This window comes from Lissotriton vulgaris, chromosome 3_1 (genome assembly GCF_964263255.1).
Source record: "Lissotriton vulgaris chromosome 3_1, aLisVul1.2, whole genome shotgun sequence".
Lineage (NCBI taxonomy): Eukaryota > Metazoa > Chordata > Amphibia > Caudata > Salamandridae > Lissotriton > Lissotriton vulgaris.
The window spans coordinates 1,512,647,429-1,512,670,808 of NC_141689.1; the positions used below are offsets into that span (position 1 = coordinate 1,512,647,429).

Consider the following 23,380-nt stretch of genomic DNA (forward strand, 5'->3'; position numbering starts at 1 on the left):
AACCAATCAATAACCCATATAGTTACTCATATAGCTACTGATCAACACATGCAGCAGTTTACAGAACAACAGATATAATGATGCACAAATTAAGACAGTTTAGTCACTAACCCATGCACTCAGTGAGACACATTTAATCACTCACTCATACAGTCAGTCATGCACCTACTAAATCCTTCATCCAGACACTTATACATCCACTCATTCTTTAATATGTAAGACATATTTTAACTTTACAGAAACATACAGTCACTGGGTGTTGTCATCAGTGATGTCATCAGTGATGTCACTGACCATGTCATGAATGATGTAATATGTGACATCATCAGCAGTGGGTTGCGGGTGCGCGATATATAGTTATTGCATTTAACTATATATGCGAATTTCTATGGTTTTGTGCGAGTAAATTAAGGTTTTGTAAATGCTAATCCCTAACTATATATAGCCTAAAACCTACGGTTTTTTCTGTGAATATATATATATATATGAGAGCACAGGATTCCCTCTCTCCAGCTTTGCGTACGCGGCCACAGCCTCCACGCCAACCACAGGAAGGAAAAGGCGAACCACCAATCTAGCAGGCAAATACTGTTTATTTTATTGCAATTCACAAGCCATATGTCAGCGACGCGTTTCGAGCACGAATGCCCTTGCTCACGCTGCGATGCAAAAATAAAACAATCACAAGCCATTTTTAAATGCATATCACCTGTGTGGGTTACCACCCCCTGGTGGTAACCTCCCATATCACGTGATGAATATAAGTGAAGAAAGACTATCGCTGCATTAAAATTCTTCTTAAACACACTTAAAACAAGGGGGCAAATATCAGGTTAAATCCTGAATTATTTAACAGCGTTTAGGAATTGCACTAGATGACTGGTTGAATCCACAGTTGTACAAAATTGCTCATAATTGTTTTTGCATACATAACACATATTATGTACCAAAAATGTTACTGATGTATGAATTGGGATCTCATAAGTGCAAGAACGTCAGAACCATAGTATAAGTGTGCAAAATATAGCAATATTATCATAGCAGCAAATAGACCATAATAAAGTGCATATGTGACAAAAAAGTGCTTAAATAGTGATTGCGACGAAAAGATGATTGACATCTATGGAAATACATGTCAAGCCACGAAAACCCACCAAACAACGGAAGCCTGAATAGCAAATACAACTGAATTCAGAGCCCTGAATTAAAATAGGTTATAAATACAAAAAGGCAATCGATGTTATAAAAGGTAAAAGTAGTATCAAAAGTGTAGAAAAAAGTGTTAAAATTGTATCAAAAAGCGGGTATCAAAATTCATAAACATAACAATATCTGCAATCAATATAGACAGATCAGGTAGTTATGAATACGGAATTAGATTGTGCAAATGTGCAAAAAGATGTTATATAAAGTGCTATACACATTGCAAGAATCAACACACCTATAATTGAATACAGAATTAGAATACTCGAATGTTGCATATGGCAGGGAAACAGATTCAAATTACTAAGTACATAAATAGGGAACCTAACTTATGTAGAATATGTGGTCTGACAGACAGAAGTATTCATGGCTGGGTAAGGGATGGGCACACCTATTTAGACATCACAAATAGGGAACCTAACTTGAGATGTCTGAGAACTTACGAGGAAGTGCTAGTAAGCTGGAAGAGAAATGAATAAGGTGGAATATCATTCTAGAAAATGGTGCATTTCTTCAATGTTGTTGAGCCCGTTGGGCCAACGGCTATCCAATTCTAGTATAAATTTCGATTCCAACTTCCTAAGCAATAGTTCTCTATTGCCACCTTTCCTGGACAAGGGTACAGAGCCGATTACAAAATAAGAAAGGCAAGACAGGTCTCTTTTGTGAGTGTGGTTGAAATGCCTTGCGACCGGGTAGGCCGGGTCATTGTGGAGTATGGCTCGTAGGTGTTGTAGTATGCGCATGTGTACCTGGAGTTTGGTACTCCCCACGTACCGAAGTCCGCAGGTGCATACCAAAACGTACACGGCATAGTCCGTTTTACAGGAGTAGTTACCCAGTATAGGTTTGTCTTCAGAACTGAATGGGGTAGTGTAGTGGGTAGTGGACATGCCAAATTTGCATGCCCGCCAGCTGGAGCATTTATAAAATCCTCTAGACGGTCGTAGCCATGCTGCTTTGGTTTTTAATTCAGGAGCAGCAGTATCTAAGTAGCTACCCATAGTCTTAGCTCTCCTAAAAGTAACTAAAGGAGTGGGAGGTAACACAGGATTAAGAATATGGTCACTTAAATCTATTGGCCAATTCTTGTTTAGGATGGCCCTGATTTTCTTTTCTTCTCTGCTAAAAGTAGTGACCATACGAGGGCCTGTATCTGAGGGCCTGCTGATGGTGGTATTCTCAATATCAGTGTTATTCTCAGGGAACAGGCTTTCTCTAGTACGGGATAGAGATTTTTTGTAGGCTTTCTCTAGCAGTGCCTCCGAATAACCCCTAGCTTTAAGACGGGATTTGAGGTCCTTTAAGCATGATTCAAAATCAGAGTTGGAGCTGCATATTCTTTTGAGCCTTAACATTTCTCCGTAAGGAATGCCTGTGATGGTGTGTCTAGGGTGCATACTGGTACAATGTAATGTGGCATTACCCGCTGTCTTTTTTCTGTGTAAGGTGGTGTTTACCTTATTATTTTCTATATACACTTCCACATCTAAAAATTGAATTCTTTCTTTTTCCACATGGGCGGTAAAATTGAGATTGAGATTGTTATCGTTAATGTTATCTATAAATTCAATAGCTTCCGCCTTAGTGCCTTGCCATGCAATGAAAATGTCGTCAATATAACGTAAAAAACTGATGACATGGGTGTCCATCCAGGCTTTGTGGCGTATCATGAGGACCTGCTCCTCCCACCAGCCTACGTGTAAACACCCATAGCTGGGAGAGAAGCAGGCCCCCATCGCCACACCCCGAAGTTGCCTGTATATATCTTTGCCAAAGGAAAAGAAATTGTGGTGAAGACACCAGTCCATTAAATTAATGATGACCTTATTATGTTCATATAACTCAATGGGGCGCTTGGATAAAAAGTGTTGTACAGCTGAAAGTCCTTGCTTGTGATTTATGCTGGTATACAGCGCTTCCACATCGAGAGAAATAAGCCACATGTCTGTGTTCCATGTGATATTCTCAATTTTTTAAATAAAGTCACTGGTGTCTTTCACAAAACTGGGTAGTTCCTTGACAAAGTCTTGGAGAAAATAGTCGATGTATTCTCCCACCTTTTCTCCTACACTTCCAATGGCGGGCACAATGGGTCTCCCGGGCACAGGTGTAACAGCCTTATGGATTTTGGGTATAAGGTACAAGGAGGGCAATATAGGGTGATCAATGCACATAAATTTGTACTCTTCAGAAGAGATGAGGCCCTCTCGCTTCCACTGGCCTAGCATTTTGTGCAATTTCGTTTTGGCGTTCTCGTAGTCCTTTTGTGAACTTTTCTCGTAGCAGCTGGAATCGTCAAGCTGTCGTTTAGCTTCCGAGATATAGTCTGCTTTGGGCCAGATCACCAGGTTGCCTCCCTTGTCTGATTTTTTGACGACAATTTCATGATTCTTACTTAACTTTTTCATTAGTGCGTCAAATGCTTTTCTTCTGTGTATTTCTTTTTTGCGAAACTTGTTATTAGATCTTATATACAGCTTTTTTATGTCATTAACAACGCAGTCATGGAATGTGTCCACAGCGTCTCTTGGCATCATAGGTATAAATTTGGACTTGCTATGAAATGGACTCAGGCCCGCCCCTATTTGTTCCATGGAAATTCTGCGTAGGCGGTTTTGCGTAGCTGTATCGGAATCGGTTTCCACTGAATCCAGGTTGGTAGTTAATTCATATGCGTCCAAAAAAGTATGAGTGTCTGCTGCGCTTAGTGGAGTAGTGCCATCTGGGTTGTTTGCAGGATTGGCGATGTCAGTAGTTTTAGTGGGTTTAAGGGCAAAATGTTTTTTTAATTTCAATTTGCGTATAAAACAAAATAAATCCACTCTGGTCATCGCATAATTGAAACTTTGTATAGGCGAGAAATTGAGGCCCAGGGAGAGTAGTTGTTCTTCTGCTTTGTTCAAAACGATGTTGGATAGGTTTACGATAGTGTTATCCACTACCGCCGTTTCCCCCAGGTTTTCTTTTTCTTTTTCTGTGGCTGCCCTCCGGCGTTGCTTCCACTTGCGTTTTCTTGCCTTCCGGCGTTGGTTTCGTCTTTGTCTGCTTGCTGCTTGGGCTGCCATGAACGCAGAGTCTGGAGTCTCTCTTCCACCACAAAGTCCAATTCTTGCTGTAAGTTTAATCTCGCAAGTCCTTGTAAGTTTAAATCAGTCGTGGAGGAGCCCCTGGATGATGTGTCACTACTATAGTCGCTTTGTAGTGATGTGGAATCATTGCTCTCATCATTAGATACGGAGGTTGCTACTTTTCCAGAACTGGTTTGCTCAGTGGAGACAGATAAGCCTTTATTGCCGGAACTTTCCCCAGATTTCTTTTTGGAATAGGCTTGTCGCTTGGCATTATTATACTTCCTGGAGAATGTAAAAATGCGACCTTGGCTGTAATCATCTGCGTCCCGTGCAAATTTGGAGGCCTTTCGCTCCTTTATTTTTTCTTCGTGTTTCCGAAGGCGCTCAGTCATTTTATCCGTAAATTTCTGGACTTCTTGTTGATCTGGATCTATATATATCAGGCAGTGCTCCTGGGAGGTGCAACGCAGTTATTACACTCACCTGGAGGAGGAGGAGCCAAGGGACTGCTGATATTGAAGTGGTCTCTGGAGCGCTTGAAATTTTGTTTTCTTGTGGGACTGGCACTGATGACGGCCAATGGGGCCAGAAACGCGTCTGCCATGGCGTTTCACAGACTTCAGGAAGCGACTGCATGTTTGCCAAATAAATCCTTCATTTGAGCCCGGAGCATGTGTCTCGCTGATTTCTAAAGAGGTCAGCATTGGTTTTCTATGTGTAGCCGGGTCTTTGCTGATACCGGGAAGGGGCACGCCCTCTCGTTCTGGAGCTCCGTGTGATCAGCAAAAACTGTGGTGGAGTGTGAGAAGCACAACACGGCGCCCCCCCTAGCAGAGGTACCAACCAGCTGGTGTGTGGCTGCGCGAAGGGGAGAAAGGAGGCGGCATTGCGCTGCCTGACAAGGGCTCATTCGAAGGTAATAGCAGGAATAATATGCCCAGGACCCCTGTGGTGGAGTGCAAGAAGCGCCAAGCAATTGGGGGCACGAAAGTGAGTCTGTTGTCCCATACACTGGTATACGGGACCTCGTGGACTGCAGGTTCCATCAGGCAGTGCTCCTGGGAGGTGCAACGCAGTTATTACACTCACCTGGAGGAGGAGGAGCCAAGGGACTGCTGATATTGAAGTGGTCTCTGGAGCGCTAGAAATTTTGTTTTCTTGTGGGACTGGCACTGATGACGGCCAATGGGGCCAGAAACGCGTCTGCCATGGCGTTTCACATACTTCAGGAAGCGACTGCATGTTTGCCAAATAAATCCTTCATTTGAGCCCGGAGCATGTGTCTCGCTGATTTCTAAAGAGGTCAGCATTGGTTTTCTATGTGTAGCCGGGTCCCTGCTGATACCGGCAAGGGGCACGCCCTCTCGTTCTGGAGCTCCGTGTGATCAGCAAAAACTGTGGTGGAGTGTGAGAAGCACAACACGGCGCCCCCCCTAGCAGAGGTACCAACCAGCTGGTGTGTGGCTGCGCGAAGGGGAGAGAGGAGGCGGCATTGCGCTGCCTGACAAGGGCTCATTCGAAGGTAATGGCAGGAATAATATGCCCAGGACCCCTGTGGTGGAGTGCAAGAAGCGCCAAGCAATTGGGGGCACGAAAGTGAGTCTGTTGTCCCATACACTGGTATACGGGACCTCGTGGACTGCAAGTTCCATCAGGTGGTGCTCCTGGGAGGTGCAACGCAGTTATTACACTCACCTGGAGGAGGAGGAGCCAAGGGACTGCTGATATTGAAGTGGTTTCTGGACCGCTTGAAATTTTGTTTTCTTGTGGGACTGGCACTGATGACGGCCAATGGGGCCAGAAACGCGTCTGCCATGGCGTTTCACAGACTTCAGGAAGCGACTGCATGTTTGCCAAATAAATCTTTCATTTGAGCCCGGAGCATGTGTCTCGCTGATTTCTAAAGAGGTCAGCATTGGTTTTCTATGTGTACATGTGTAACATGGTTACTTGGGCACGCTATTTGCAGGTCGCCTGAGGACCTCAAAGAAATTGAATAATTGGGACAGGGAGAAATACTCACGACTGTCCAAGGTATGAATTTCCTTTTCATTGGGCTTGCTTATGTTTGTGCAAATCGAATTTTACCATGTTTGCACATCCTTAGCTTATTGTTATCTTGCAGATAACATTGTCCCGCTACACACGTTGTTGTGACAAGACCACCACGATAATTTCTTCGGACTGACTACCAGGTACACAAAGGGGCAAAGGGGCATGGGGTACAGCCACCTTTCAATTAATGTTAGTTGGTAACACGTTGCTCTCTTTTCTTTTTCAATTTTAATACACCTCATAGAACTCCATTGATTGAGCCCTGAGGAGAGTCCGTTTACTTGTTTCACGGATTCGAAACGCGTCGGCAGTATTGAAAGAATACATGAAAGATACAGGATTAAATTCTGAGTCTGATTTATCAATTGACTTGTGTTCTTTGATTTTCTTCCTTAAACGTGTCTCTATCATTGAGTTGAAACATTTAATTGAGATATTGACTGTTTTTGTATATGTGCAAAGATTTATTGTTTGCCAGTACTCAATAGAAAAAGGTGTATAATATGATTGTTTGTTTGTTAAATTAATTCATTTGAGGGATTCGTAATTTGTTGTATTGTTATATGTTAAGTGTCACATGTTGGGTGTCTTTCTCAGATATATGGTTTCTGATTTTAAATGTTGAAAATCTCAAAGTAAATGGTATAAAAAAAATATACCGAACAAATCTGGAATCTAATTCGATTTGTTTGCTCGGATTTATGAGCACTTGAAAAGTGGTGGGGTTGGCATCTGTTCTTTCAAAAGTGTCATATGTTCCAGCTGACCATACGTCCCGGGACCTATCTCCTTAACTACTTAACTGTATGTGTGACATTCTTTAGTTGATACATGGTCCGTCAGTCTTGGTAGCCGGCCTTGATAGACACATCTTTTCCTGTAACATGAATGACAGTTTGAAGGTCTCTAACCATCTGTACCCTCTCTTTTCCTATCGGTAGATCTGGATACCTCCTGTCTCCAGAGAATATATTTATGGGCTTTGCATAGAATGGCCTGAGGGTCTAGTGAGCCCTCATTTCTCTCAAGGAAGTGGGAAGTCATTGACAACTGTTCTTTTAGGATAAACTTGTTAAGGTCTCGAGTTAAATTTTCATAGACGTATAGTATACCCCATCGTCAGAGAATGCGTGACCGGGCAGATCTCTCCCTAACTAGTTACTCCACAGAGTTGACCCAGAGAATGTAATATACAAGGATAAAAAGTCAATCTAATTTTTAAACGGTGCCATGGACCCAAGTAATAAAAGTATGGTCCTTGTGTAGCATGGTTTAGGCACATCACTTAAAGGCATACAGAGGGCATTTAGAAGGCAGCCCACTGTCGCCATATTTAGAGATTATAGGTGGGCGAGCTACTGAAAGGGCAAGCCAGGCTCAAGTCAGATGCCTGGCTCAGTTTAAGGCCCTCTTGGACCCTCGAGCCCAAAATGAGTTGAGCTTTCCTGTGGCTTCGGCCTGCAATCCATGCTCTAACTTAGTACATCAAGCATTAAAATAAAAAAAATCAACCTTTATTGTTAAACAGCAGGGGGTAAGAGATACCCTTCTACTGGGTGAATGGCTGAACATGAAACATGAAAACCCGGATTTTTCCCGGCTTCCACGTTTGACCAACTTGTGTAATCCTAGAAAATTATTTTTATCAGTGTGCTTTCTTTTTTCTTATGTAAAAAAAACCCACAAATGATGGACAGAATGCAAACATTCATCCCCAGTGACAAACATCTGGGTTTAATCCATCATATTTTTGCTCTCCACGTCACTCCATTTTCGACCCAGCCACATGCAAAACAGTCTTGACCCTGCACCTCATGGGAACAGTCCAGCCTGAACTGCCATGCCAGGTCCTCCCAGGATTGCAAACAAGCATCCTGTGACTGGTTTTGGGGTATCACCCTTAATCAGCCAGCCTGGCTTCAATCTAGTTGCGCAGGGAGCACGGGACCCACATCTGCACATACTCTTCCTAATTAGGGTGACAAAAGCAAAAAGAACATATGATGGACAGTATGCTGAACAGTGCAAACATTCACCCCCAGTCACAAACATCTGGGTTTAATCCATCGTTTTTTTCCTCACCTCATCACCCCAGTTCAAACACAGCTATATGCAAATCAGTCTTGACTCTGTTCCTTATGGGAACAGTCCAGCCTGAACTGCAAGGCCAGGTCTTCACTGGACTGGAAACAAGAATCCTGGGACCGGATTTGGGGTGGATTAGACCCAGATCTGTGATTGAGGGTGAATGTTTGCATTGGTCAGCATTCCGTCCATCATCTGTTCTTTTTGCATTTGTCTCTCCAATTGGGAAGGGTATGCTTTCCAGATGTGGATCCCATGCTTACTGTGCCACTGGATTCAAGCTAGCCTAGCGATGAGGGGTGATACCCCGAAACCTGTCCCAGAATGCTTGCTTCTGGTCCAGGGAGGACCTGGCCTGCCAGTTTGACCTTCACTGTTCCCATGAGGAGCAGGGTCAAGACTGATTTGCATATGGCCGAGTCCAAACAAGGGTGCCTTGGTGAGCAAAAAACAATGGATTAAACCCAGATCTGCGAGTGGGGATGAATATTTGCATTGTTCAGCATTCCGTCTATCATCTGTTCTTTTTTCTTATTGCATTAGAGAGCACTTTAAAATACGTGAGTTCAGGGTGTGTGTTATACTAGCCTCTCTCTTGTATATGATTTAAACAGACTATAATGATGCTTCATGTAAGAATCTTCGACCACATATATAGTGCACATGACAAGGGACTTGTGTTTTATTTTCAGTTATGACTTTGTTGTCATGGCGGGGGCTTGAATATTTTTAAGTTCATGTTTAAAAACTGTCACTTTTAATAAATGTATCAATGTAGTGATAATAATATGATGTACTAAGCCGAACAACTTCTGCATGTTAAAGAAATACACTTTTTAGAAGTTTGAAGCGACTTTATCATATTTGTTTGTTGCGTCGTTTATGTGCCAAACCTTTTCAGCACTCTGCTCGTTCTTGGGCTCATGGAGCTCACACTGTTATTTGTTGGCATTCCCACCTTTGGAGATCTCCACCAGCCTGGAGGAGATCGCTATGCCTTGGGAGAATCCATCACCATGGTGACTCCTGTAAAGGCATTGTAAGTTTGCCAATCGGCTACCTTATTTCATGCCTGTTTATAAGTACCATGATATATGAGGTGTCCATGATCATGGCATAGCAGTCATCAGTATCCAGCCATTTCTATGAATGTGATGACATTTTTAACATAAATCATCATTCCATTCAACTTGCTCATAAAACCCACATGGGTAAGAAGTGTATATTCCTTTTTTCCTACAAGTTGATATTCATTACTTAAGAGGTGTGTCTCTTGGCTGAAGGCTGAATCGAAATTTGCCTAGCTTACGTAACGGTAAGTTTCAATTCTATTAAGGACACGGAGGCGAGGATTATGCTATATCTTCCTTCGCTTTATTAACATAAAGTCTCCACAGCAGCTTAGGAAAAGATATATAATAATAACAAAAAATGCTTTAAACATAAAGCATTGACGTAACGTTCAACAAATCAAACAACAACTCCCAAGAGTCTCTTTGTATAATGATAGTCCATAGTCCTTCCACTCTGTCCATCACCACTATAAATCCGAACTTCTCATCTTCTTCCTCCTCTTTCTTCGCGCAGATCACGCTTGAGCCTCACTGGTCCTGTTTAGCACCCTCGTTGCCTGTCGAAAAAGAAACAGTATCAGCGAGGTGGCCCAGGAATGCGACAATAAGGCGAGGAGCATTCAGTGACCAGTACAGTACCGACAATGTAAAGGAAAACGCTTTACTTACTGCCATACGGGTGGGTAGAGACGCCACTGTAGCCTGGGTGGGATAATCCTGCCTCCGTGTCCTTAATAGAATTGAAACTTACCGTTACGTAAGCTAGGCAAATTTCGATTCTATGTCAGGACCGGAGGCTTCAGATTATGCTAGTTCAAAGCTTACTTACCACCAACTGGGCCAAATCCACCACCGGCTTAAAATAAAACCTCTTAAAGGTGGAATCCGAGGACCAATCCACCGCTCGCATCAGGTCCTCCAAACGAGCACCCACCGAGAATGCCTTAGAGGCCATGGCCCCCCTGGCGGAGTGTGCTCCAAAGAGAGAAGTATTGATGCCCGCCTCTTGCATGACCCACCACACCCACCGAGCAATAGTGGGCGAGGAGACAGCTTTGTGTGGCTTCCGCAGGGCAATCAACAACTGACGCTCGCCCGGAGGGCGTAACTCCAAGGTCAGGTCCTCATATGCTTTGAGGCATTGCACAACACACAACTTAGGAGTGTCAAGAAAAGCTGGATATGAAATGGACCGCGACGACGTTTTAGCGCGTCGGCCCGCGGTAAAAGTAACCCCATCCGGGGAAAAAATGCGTGCAGAGACATCCAGCGCGCGCACATCAGAGACGCGTCTACAAGAAATCAAACATAACAACATGGCCAACTTCGCCGACAGCTCCTTAAGAGACAGATAGGAATTGGCCGGCCAAGACAAGAACAAATTCGGAACCAAATTGACGTCCCAAAGGACGGAGTACCTGGGTTCAGGAGGCAACGCGAGGCGGATAGCCCGCAGAAGCCGGCAAACAAAAGGATGGTCCCCTACCGGGTGGCCATCGATGTTGTCATGGCCTGCCGAAATCGCCGATCGAATAGCATTGATCGTTCTATAGGCCAAGCCCTTGTCGGCAAAATGCGCCAGGAAATTCAGCATCCTGCGACCAAGGGATCCAAATCCCTTCGTAAACACCAACGCATCCACTTAAGCCAAGCGGATCTGTAACGCTTTGTCGTACTATCGGCCCATGCTTTGGAGAGCAAGTGCTCAGCCGACCCCGAAAGTCCTGGGAGCGACCAGCGTCTCCTGAGAGCCTCCACGCCACGAGGCGGAGAGAGTTCTGCGTGACGAGGGGATGAGGTTCCTGATCCGGATTTGTCAGGAGCAGAGGAAACAGGGGGAGTAGGATTGGAAAATCCCAAGAAAGTTCCAGAAGAACCGGAAACCACACTTGAGACCTCCAGAGTGGCGTAACCAACACCAGCTCCGCTCCCTGGCGGCGTATTTGGGCTGCCGCTCGCATGATCATGGAGAACGGGGGAAACGCAAACGGCTGTTCCCGACTCCAATCCTGCAGAAAGGCGTCCGTGGCCTCCGCTAGAGGGTCCGGCCTCCAGCTGAAAAAACGCGGCAGCTGGTGATCGAGACGGGACGCAAAGAGATCCACCGAAAAGGGACCCCAGAGAGTTTGCAGCCACCGGAAAACCTCCGAATCCAGTTTCCACTGGCTGGCGTCCCTGAGATGTCTGGAGTGCCAATCCGCCACCTGGTTGGACTGACCCGGCAGATACTCCGCCGTCACCGCAATGTGACGAGACAGGCAATAATCCCAGAAGTCCTTCGCCAGGTCCGCCAAGGCGCGGGAACGAGGGCCTCCTAGATGGTTCACATAACGAACCGCCGAAATATTGTCCATCCGTAACAGGACACAGGCCTTGACCGAATCCTTGGTCCAACAACGAACTGCGAAGGAGCCCGCCAGGAGCTCCAAACAATTGATATGCAATCGTTGTTCTTCTGAAGACCAGGCGCCGCCGGTGGAAAAATCCCCGCACCGGGCGCCCCAGCCCGACCTGCTGGCGTCGGACTCTATGATCAGGTCCGGGGCCGAACCGAAGATCGCCCGACCATTCCATGCCTCCATGTGAGACAGCCACCAGGACATTTCCTCCTTCACTTCGTCCGTGAGGGGGACCCACTGATCGTAACTCATCCCACGACGCAGATGCTGCGCCTTCAGACGTTGGAGAGCCCTGTAGTGCAGTGGGCCTGGGAAAATCGCCTGGATGGAGGACGAGAGAAGACCCACCACCTTGGCGATATGTCGCAGGGCCGTACGATCCCTCGCGATCGTCTGCCGAAGCAGGTGTCGTATTTTTGTGACCTTCCGACCCGGCACGCTCAAGACCGCCACGAAACCTAGAAAGGTGATCTTCTGAGTGGGAACCAAAACCGACTTGGAGCCGTTGATCACAAACCCCAGTCTCTGGAGCAGACCGACAGCTTGTCGCAGCTGGCCCGCCAACACCTCCGGGCACTGCCCCATGAGGAGGATGTCGTCCAAGTATACTAACATACGGACCCCCTGACTTCTGAGAAACTCCACTACCGGGTGGAGAACCTTCGTGAAGCACCACGGGGCCGATGAAAGACCGAACGGCAGTGCGGTGAACTCGAACACCTTGCCGTCCCATAGGAATTGTAGGAAACGACGATGAGGGGGGTGGATAGGGACGACCAAGTAGGCGTCCTTGAGATCCAGTCTCACCATCCAATCCCGAGGGAGGAGTACGTCTCGAAGGAGGTGGATACCCTCCTTTTTGAAATGTCGATAGACCAACCACCCATTGAATTCCTTGAGATTGATCACAGGTCGCTTGCCCCCATCCGTCTTGTCCACTAAAAAGACGTTGCTGAGGAACCCGTGTGGGTGGCGCGTTGATAGACGGATGGCCCCCTTGCGCAGCAAGTCCGAGACCTCCCCGTCTATCAACTGCGCGTCGGACTCCGAAAAGACCATTGGGCGCGGGGGCATCGCTTGCGTGGGCTGGTCGTAAAATTCTATGTGGAACCCTCGTACAGTTTGTAAGACCCAAGCGTCGGCAGTGAGCAATTCCCACTCCTCGTAAAAGCTTGCCAGTCGCCCCCCAATAGGAACTTGATCCAAACAAAGGACACTTACCGGGGGCATTTCCTTGTCCGGAGTTCTTCCTGAACCCTCTGCCGCCGAAGCATTGCCCTCTGGTGGGGTAGAAGTTGTTAAAGTTGGCAGAGGTCTGGTATTGACCTCTTCCGGAGCCTTGTCCTTTATTGTTGGTCTGCTGGCCACGGCCGATCGCGCGGCCCCTACCGCGACCGGCCCCTCCGGAGAAACGCTGGTGAAACACCCTATTAATGCTGGACTGGGCCTTATCCAGCGACGTGAACGTGTTCACGAACTTGCCCAGCTCCCTGATGAAGGGTTCGCCGAAGAGGCCCCCCTGGGCCACCGCACCCGCCTCCGACGAGGCCAGGTCCCCCAACTTTGGGTCCAATTTGATCAGGAGCGAACGCCGCCTCTCCGTAGACAGGGCACAGTTGGCGTTGCCCAAGAACACTATCACCCTCTGGGCCCAATTCGAAAGCACCTCCGGAGAAATGACGGTGCCATTCGCCTTAGCCTCCTCCGCCATATCGAGGATCTTCGTGGCGGGCCCAACCGCATCCAACAATTTTGTCCTGGCAGGCCCGCCAGGACCGATCGATTCCCTTTCTGGGGTCCTTCATAAATTTCGCCAGGAAGGTGGCCATCTTGGGATCCAATTCCGGGGTCATGGCCACTTTCCCCTCCAAAGTTGGCCGAGGGCACTCCCCACGCAGGCAACCCCTCGCCTCCTTTTCCAGGGGCTTGCGTAGCCTGCCCGCTACAAATTTCGCCACCGTCTCCCCCGGTGTCCAGGCCGCGGAGCGGGGGTGGACGATCTCGTCCAGCATGCCCGACTCATCCCGAGGCATCTCCTTGGCAGAGGACGCCGGAAGCCAAGATCGGGTCGACTCCCCGTCGTCATCGGTGTCCGGAGAGTCGTACACTGGAGAGGCGGGGGCCGTAGACACGTCCCCCGAAGCACTAGGGTCCACCAAGGGCGCAGGGGGCACCGTCGTTGCCTTTGCCAGGAAGGCGTCCCGAAGACGCTCAAACGCGCCCCTGTCCACACCTTGGGCCTCCGATGACGGCCCCTCCTTACAAGGCCTCCTTGGGGCGGGTGGCAACCCGCCGGACGTCCCCGGGAGATCGGGGGTCGGAGGCACATGCGCCGATGCCAGCTTCGCGCATTCTTCCACGATGCGGGCGGAAAGGCGGTCTTCCATGGGGCCTACCACCTCCGTCACGCAGCGGTAAATCGAATTGTCCACCGCCTGGTAAAATTCGTCGTCCTGCAGACAGGGGTAGGGCTCCTCCTCGTATTCCTCTTCCATCCTGGAACCAAGGGCAAATCTGGGGCACCCTGTAGGGCGGCAGTCGAGATAGAACTCGGATATGGGCAGGCCAACCGGCTGCGATCACGTTTTTGGCCAACTGACGTGGCAGGTGGGCTGCACCAACCCCCAAGCGCGCAGACCCTCCTCGCCGGGACCGGGTCTTCGCACCCCTCAAGCGCGCTAAGCCACACTTTGAATAAAGAGGTGCACAAAGGTCACCCGAAGGTGGTTCACGCAATACAGACCCCAACGGGGCGTCAGAAGCAGGAAAGTACAGACCCAGGGCACCAGGTGTCAGAGGGGTACGCGAGGGCTGGCTCCTGCGCAAGCAGACTCCACGGCGCGGCTCCTGGCACTGCGGAGGCGCGCCGAAGGGTCGGCGAGACGACAGGCCGCCACCTGGCGGTCTACTTACGCACCGCACACAAGTGGGAAAGAAAGATCGCGTAGGAACGAAGAACGTTCCCGCGACCGGGGACTCTGTAAGGGAATAAACCATGCAGTGAGTCTCCCAACGATCGTACACAATACAATCAGCAATATCGAAAAGGGAAAAAACATGAAAAGCACTTATCTGGCTGCGGGAGCAGCGAAGAAAGAGGAGGAAGAAGACGAGAAGTCCGGATTTATAGTGGTGATGGACAGAGTGGAAGGACTATGGACTATCATTATACAAAGAGACTCTTGGGAGTTGTTGTTTGATTTGTTGAACGTTATGTTTAAAGCATTTTTTGTTATTATTATATATCTTTCCGTAAGCTGATGTGGAGACTTTATGTTAATAAAGCGAAGGAAGATATAGCATAATCTGAAGCCTCCGGTCCTGACATAGAATCAGTATTGGATAAAGACCCCATCTTAAATCTTTCACCGCAGCCCATTACCCATTCTCTTAACCTCATAATGCTGCAATTGGGTAATGCTACAGGTAGACAAATATTTTGTTTCATGAAGGAGGACCCCCCTACCATTGTTAGTGGAGGCGTCGGCTCCCTTGATGGGGATCTCTGCCCTTTGCCTGTGCCTTCTAGCTGAGGATCAGGAAAGCCTTAATTGCAACTGCTGGTGTGGTGGTTGTAATAAAGGCTGCAAACTTTGTTGAGCAGGCACCATGTTTGTTGCTCCCGAGCTACAAAATATTGTACTTTACATTCGCACAACACATTTTCATCCACTTGAAGAATTGGCATCTCCCCTCCCAACTGGTTTCGGCAATCCATGCTCCTCTATATGCCCCTCACCAAGTTTCCCCACACTCCATACCATACACAGTAGGTTTGATACAACCTCTGACTCCAGTGCACAAAGTGCCTCTCAACCAAATATAACCACAAAATTAATACAAAAAAAATCTTCAGAAATTTTCAGTTGAGTAAATCCGTCAGTGTTGACAAAAGAGACATGTGAAGGGTATATCAGCGTGATCCTTATCCAATGATCTATTCAAACAAGCATCAGTCAGCCAAACCCAGATGACAAACTTTGCCCATCAACACAGTCATAAAGAATTTTAATAGTAAGGATGAACCATTCTCCTTTCCTTTGAATTATAAGAACAGAGACCAAATGCAAGGGCCAGTGTAACCCCACAGCAAGTGCCAATGGAGTCGGGCATCAGTGACTTCCACCGGTGCAGAACAACAACACAAACACCACATCAGATACTTCAGTCATTGTAATGTGAGTTTACTTGATGTCTTAGTCACTTCCCTACAGGTTGGTGCCAGGACCCTTTGTCTTTCCTCCTGCCCATGGTTCAGGAGTGGATCATTCAGCCGGGTGCTGTGTAAAGGTCTATACCTTGAGTTGTTTCACTTCACTTGTAGTGCCTCTTAAACCCTGCGGCTTTATTCCAACTCTGTTTGGCATTTTCCCTCAAATCAGTGTGCACCAAGTTAAGATCTATATTAATGAAATCATTCTTTTATAAGTGTGGTCCTGGAATCGATTACAGGAAATAGCGCTTCTTTGAGACAGGGTTCCTGTGTCTGGGGGCTGCCTGGCCAGAAGGTCACCAGTTCTTGTGGTTTTAGTTGTTCCTTGTGACAAAGTGAGAAAGGTATATTTGTCTGAGTTTGCTTGGAGGTCTCATGCATCTCTGTAGTTATGATGTCAAAGGCATACCTTTAATTGGGAAACCTTGCTGGTGGTCGAGTTTTACAGAGGGCGTTGGCGGGAGTGGCACCTGTAGGCAAAAGGGCCTTGAAGGCGAAAGAGGGAAGAACTGTGGTAGCTACAAAGCTCATACGGAAAGTACATCAGTCATAGCAAATGTTCTGAAAAAAAACCACACATAGATAAGCAGTTGGGAAGAGGGGGCAGACACACTGGGTCAAGTGCACATGGTGCTTTCACCACAGTCTATTTGGGCCTGATACCTTGAAGCGAAGCCGCCTTCAGCCTCGGAGCAGCAAGAGTGCTTAGCTAATGTACAGCTCCTAGAAGAGCACTAGGGAGAGCAGCCAGGCAGTCCGAGGTCTCCGTCAGCCCCAGACAACCCATTGATCCTTTTCCCAGGGAGAAGTTCACCTGGGCATCGCGACAGTAGAGCGAAGCAGGAAGAATGCTCCCACAGAACAGAATCGGGATGAACTGTCCAGAAGAGGTTCAGGTTCATACACCCCTGGTCAGTGGTCCAGAGGGGCCCGCAGCAACGGTTGATGACCAGACTCTTGGCAGGGTGGGAAGATGCCTTTTTACAGGACCCCATTGCTTCTGAATGACGTCAGGGAGGTTGTTAATAAAGTGTTTAACCTTTTCAGACCACCTCTCACTTCAAGACTCAGTCATACAGTGTCAGTCTGTTTGAGTAGACCCAAGTCTCAGTCATACAGTGTCAGTCTGCTGGAGTAGACCCAAGAGGAGCTGTCCAACCCGTGGGCACTCCGTAGCGACGAGTAGGGTTTCTTGAAACGCAAGAAAAGGCCTTGTATTTTCCTTCTCCATGCCAAACTCCTGTTTTTCATACATTTAGGTGAAAGAAGAAAGCAAATGGAGAAATACCAATCTCCCAGAAGCAGAAAAATAAACCTAGAAACACCCTCTTATGAAATTAGGCAAGAAGTCAGACAGCAGCCGGCAGTAGAGGAAATACCAGAGCTTACCCTGCAGGAGGAACCTGGTAGAGGTCCCCCGACATTGTTAGAGATCGCAGCCTGCAAGGCGGGGGTCTGTAAAGCCTTTAATTTGCCACCACCAGTGAGGAAACTGCAGTGAAGGCTGTACACTTTGCTGAGCGGGTGCCATGTTTGTTTAGCCCGCTTGCAAAGTAATGTGCTTTCCAGAAACAACCCCACAAAGTGTGTGTTTGTTGCTGGAAACATTATATCCCTGCCAGGGCACAAGTCCTAAAAAAAGAAGTGGGGAGACGCTGTCACCGGAAGTGACGTCACAACAGGAAGTGACGTCACGAAAGGTGGCTTGCACCATCGGCCTCATTGCCTCCCCGCGCTCACCCCTTAGATGCGATTGCATCTGAGAAGTCAGAGTGTGAGCAGCTACTGTGAGCTCCGAGTCCCTGAGAGGCCAAAGAGTCAAGTCCAGCTTTTTGGCAGGGGGCACGGCGTCCACCCGGTAAAATATGTGGGGGGACGCCGTCCACCTGCGTGGTACCCCGACTCTAGCCCTGATCCCTGCCCTATAGGAAGTGTTCTCTTGCGTCCAGACCGTTAATTGGTTTCCCTTCTTGGAACCGCTATGCCTCACTTACTGAATTCAGTGAATTAGGATATGGCAATTACCAATTCAACAATTCAAATATGTTTTATGTGTACATCTAAATGATATTTAGATAGACAAAAGAGGCCCTTGAGTGTCTAGACTGTTATGTGTCTCTTTTTCTTAACCTCCTCTTGATGTTGTGTTTGTTGTTCCGCGCTTTGTTGTAGTATTGCCCTTGGTGCTGCATCGCTGGCTCTGGTGGTTACATACCCCTTGATGAAGAGGATTACCTACTGGCCACAGTTTGTATTAGGTGAGCAGCATTTTGTATCTCTTTGTGTGTGTAAGCACTTCTGATGAAGCTTCAGCAGAAAAGGAACAGAAGATTTCTTTAAAGCTCTCCCACATCTGTGTCCAATCCAGGAAATGTGTTTTGTGGTATAGGAATTCATATATCTAAGGAGAAATCCTTCACGCAACAGGGGTTCCTAATGATCTTTGCTTCTGACTGCGCATCTCTTACAACACAAAATGTTTGTGAAGAAATGTATTAATGTCTGCCGGTCACTCAACACGCTACTGTAGGCGGGACATTTGGGAAGCCCAATCAAAATGTAAATCCACAATCATCATGCAAATGTTTGCCCACATTCTAAAATCTGAGTGGTACTCGTTTTATCTCCCACAAAATGACAAAGGTCTAAGTGGGTGCACCGGAATCTGACCCTGTGACCATGAGGTCAAACACAGGTCCCTGGAGTGTCATGCACTAGCTGCCCACTGAGCCGCCAGTTTGTAATTCCAGAAGTTTTTTCTGTAATAATGTATACTGTTTTAAAAAGATAATAAAGCATGGTTAGCCAATAAGTACAAATGAGAAATTGCAATAGTTATAATATTCATAATGATTTTAATAATTATGCATGTAGAGTGGGAAACTTAAAACCAATACAGTAAAACAGTTCATAGAAATCAGTATATTCTACTACACTGAATATGACGATAAAGGTGGAAGTTCTGCTTTCCAGAATTACTCTTTTGCGTAAGCTTTAACACATTCTTCTATCCCTCCGCTATCCATCTCAATCCAAAGAACTGACTAACCTATCCACCACTCAAATTACTTTCATATTTCACTATACAATTCAACACCAATCCTTTATGGGGTTCGGAGTGCCGTGCTACTCGCCAGAAAAGCGCTTCAACATCCATCAGGGGTAACAAGTGCTATATGAATGCAAACCTTTCTTCCCCTTTTATCCCTCCGCTACCCTTCTCAATCCCAATAACTGACTAACCTATCCACCACTCAAATTACTTTCATATTTCACTATACTAATTCAACAGTAATCCTTTATGGGTTCCGGAGTGGCGTGCTACTAGCCAGAAAAGCGCTTTAACATCCATCAGGGGTAACAAGTGCTATATGAATGCAAACTTTCTTCCCCTTTTATCCCTCCGCTATCCTTCTCAATCACAATAACTGACTAACCTATCCACCGCTCAAATTACTTTCATATTTCACTATACTAATTCAACACTAATCCTTTATGGGTTCTGGAGTAGCGTGCTACTCACCGAAAAAGCGCTTCAACGCCTCGTCAGGGATAGTATGTGATATATAAATGCAATTAAAATACAATACAATACATTCAGAAATATAAGAGTACATTTCTGTATGTGTAACTTCAGTGTTAACAGTTGATTTGCACTCAGTATTTTTGTTTGTTTCTCAGTGGAGAAAATATTTCATCCCCCCGTCCCCAGGGCAACCCTCTTTCTATCTACTCCTGCCAATTTTGAGGGTGTTTCCTCCCCTGTTGCTAGCATGAAAACAGATTAACTAAAGACAGTGAGAGGAGTAATTTTGTGACTCATTTCACGACGGAAAATGTCTGGCAAAAAGTAATTGTTTGGTTCAGAGAGCTTCAGTTAACATTTCTTTACTGTGGACTTTATAAGTGTAATTTCAGTTTAGTGGGGAAAGTCCCTGCTATTAAAGAATGATGGATTGTGGCCCTGGCCCTGTAGAGCCTTTTAGGATGATGACCTTGAAATTTGGCTGGACATGGATCCACTGAGGATCTGTATGGGACACAGCCATTTCTGGTGTAGGAGGGTTAAAGCGACTCAATTTGAGCAGCTGTTCCCCTTTACCTGCATCTTCTACCATGCACTGCATTTAAAGTGAAATTCCCAATAAAGTACAGCTGAAAGGTTGTGCAGTGTGAAAGTTTTCATGTAGAATCTCTTTCCTACTTGTATTGTGTTGAACACAGATTGTATAATGACCACTGTTCTTCTCTGATGTGTTATTGAGGCTTCTCCCGGCTTAATGTATGTCTTCAGGGACTTTCTGATCTGCAAAGTTCACTGTGGCAGATACTCTGTGGAGGTCAGTTGCCTTAATGGAATAATCAATCCCATTAAATGCACAAGTCTGGTCTCAGCATAGTGTCTCTGTGTATGGAGTCATTTTGCACCAGGCAGAATGTGATGCTATATCACCGGGTTAAAATATCCAATGGTTTTGTATGATTCTAAATTGCTTAACCTGCAATTACTGTTTTTTTTTAATTTCTTAATTTTGCCTCAATTTGCATACTGTTACTTCCTGGGGAAACCTTTGATCAACTGTCCCCCCCCCCCCCCCCCCTTTCTGTGTTTTATCATTTCTAGGCTTAGCCTTCAACTGGGGTGCCTTGCTTGGGTGGTCGGCAGTAAGAGGCTCCTGCGACTGGTCTGTCTGCTTGCCCCTCTACTTCTCCGGTGTGATGTGGACATTGGTATACGATACTATCTATGCACATCAGGTAATGTGATAAATGCTGTAGCACAATCCCTGAGCTATTGAAATTTGAATGAATGAGTGGACTGATATGGTGCTGCAAAGTTAACTCGGTTGTCTTTAATCTAACTGCGACTGGACTTGTACAGATTATAGTCATGTTTCATGAAGTGTGGTTCTTTAGTAATTGTAAACTGTGTTGGATTTTCCTTGGGGTCCTGACGATCAGTTATTAGTCAAAGGCCCACTTTGTTCGTCTCAAAGGATATGTCACATTTGAGTCACCCAAAACAGATAGTTCTGCTTTGAGGTACTTCGCCATGTACAATAGGAGTAAGGTGTGCTCTAAATCTATGCCCACCAGTAAAATAAAGGATGCATTAATATTGCCGCGAGCGGGGACACATTTGTGTGCGATCTGAGATAGTGTTGCAGTCACAATATCCACAGTTTCCTTACTGTTTCAGACCAGGATTCTAATTTGTGCAAATGTACATTTTAATCACTGGGACCCTGGACTCCTGAAAAAGCGGAAAGAATCCTTTTAAATGTAAAGTTGTATTGTGGTTGGCCGTGGTGCTCAGACTGGTCCCATTTGTAAAGTTGGCAAACCCCAAAGAGCTGGATTCTATCCACTTCCCCATATGTCGGCGGCCTTGGCAGCCATGTTTTCTAGAACATGGGAACTATGAGCCAGTCTTTGTTACGTTTTAAGATTGATTGAGAAAGAAAGTTGGAAATTTACTCAAGTAGGTGTACGCCAGGGTTTTGAGTTAACTTCAAACTTCTTGTCATTCACCCACAATTCAAGGAGTAGTTGACATTTTCCAGAATTACTCATATGCATAAACATTCAGAAATATAATAAGAGTACATTTCTGCATGTGTAACTTTACCGTTATCAGTTCATTTGCACTCAGTATTTTTGTTTGCTCCTCATTGCAGAAAATATTTTGTTTCCCCTCTGGGGAAACCTCTTTCCATTTACTCCTACCAATTTTTTAGGGTGGTCCTCCCCTGTTGCTAGCACGAAAACAGATTTACTCCAAGCGGTGAGAGGAGTAATTTTGTGACTCATTTCAGGATGGAAAATATCTTGTAAAAAGTAGTTGTTTGGCTCAGAGGGATCCAATCAACGTTTCTTTACTATGGGCGTGATTTGTGTCATTTCAGTTCATTGGGGAAAGTCTCTGTTGTTAAATAATGACGAATTGTGGGCCTGGCCTTGTACAGTGTTTTAGGAGGACCATGAAAATTGGCTTGGCATGAATCCACTGAGGATCTGTATAGGCCACAGCCTTTGCTGGTGAAGAAGGGTTAAAGCGACATAATTAGAGCAGCCGGTCACCTTTAACCTGCATCTTCTACCATGCACTGCACTTAAAGTGAAATTCCCCAATAAAGTACATCTGAAAGGTTGTGCAGTGTGAAGGTTTTCATGTAGAATCTCTTTTCTCCTAATATTGATTTGAAAACCGATTGACACATTCTTCCCTCCCCTCTCTACCCTTCTCTTTTCCACTTAGTCTTCTTTCTCTTTCTTTGTCACCTCACTCCACTACATTTTGGCCCCTCCTTCTTTCTTTTATCTCTCGTCCTTTCTTAGACTTAACCTCTCCTCCTACCTTCCCTCTCTTCATGAGCTACCTCTCACCTTTACATCCTCTCTCCCACCATCTCTCGCCTTCTCTAGGTATCCTTTCCTCCCTTTGCTTGGTCTTTCATTTTCTTTTCCTCCTACTGCTCCTCTCTTGTCATCCTTTTTGTCTTTATCCACCTGTTTCCCCATTTTCTTTTGACCCTTCACTGCTCATTGTCTCTTTCTTCACTCCCGTCTCTTCTCTATGTCCCCAACTCATGCTCAATAAATGATAACCCCTAACCCTTAATAAATACGGGGTGCTAAATATTTTGCTAATTAAACCTGCTATTCCAGTATCAAACATACAGGGAAGCTTACAGTGTGCCATGATAAACGTTAATACTTCTAAGAAAAATACGTTTACTGTTTGCACACCACGTTTTTATGAAGAATAACATCTTATGATACAGCAATAATTACCTTATTTACGTTTCCAGGAAACCTCAAAAAACTATTAAGCATAATGGAAGCTTTCCATGCCTCGTGATGTATCTAGCACGATGTCTGACAGCAACTGTGTAAATGTCATTATTCAGATGCTGAGCTATGTACTTGCCTACTGCAGAACACAATCTTTTAAAAGCCATTTTTTAAAACTGTTTAAAATAGCGCAAACTCTACCCGAATGTTAATGGAGTGCTTTACATGAGCACCAGTTACATTACACCAGGTCACAATATTTTTGTAGGCACTAGAGATTAATTGATGTGCCCAGGATCACAAGATGTTGAGCCAATGACAAGAATTGAACCTGGTTTATCAGTTCATACGTCGGATGCTCTAGCGCCACATTCTTTTTAAGTCTCGGATAGACAGCACTTGCGCTATCTAGCCACGACTTGTTGTATATACTTTGTGGGCTCCAGCCCACTCATAAACTTCCCATTTACTGGCTTCATTGTT

The 23,380-nt window shown here is 46.0% G+C and overlaps 1 protein-coding gene across 1 annotated transcript in view; it reads left to right on the forward strand.

The window, feature by feature from the left end:
- The window catches only part of COQ2 (coenzyme Q2, polyprenyltransferase), a 407,280-nt gene that overhangs the window by 220,858 nt on the left and 163,042 nt on the right, over positions 1–23,380 (forward strand). Inside the window, exons 5-6 of the mRNA XM_086961980.1 lie at positions 18,275–18,360; positions 20,727–20,860. Of these exons, the coding sequence (XP_086818106.1) occupies positions 18,275–18,360; positions 20,727–20,860 (220 nt within the window). The remainder of the gene's footprint in view (positions 1–18,274; positions 18,361–20,726; positions 20,861–23,380) is intronic.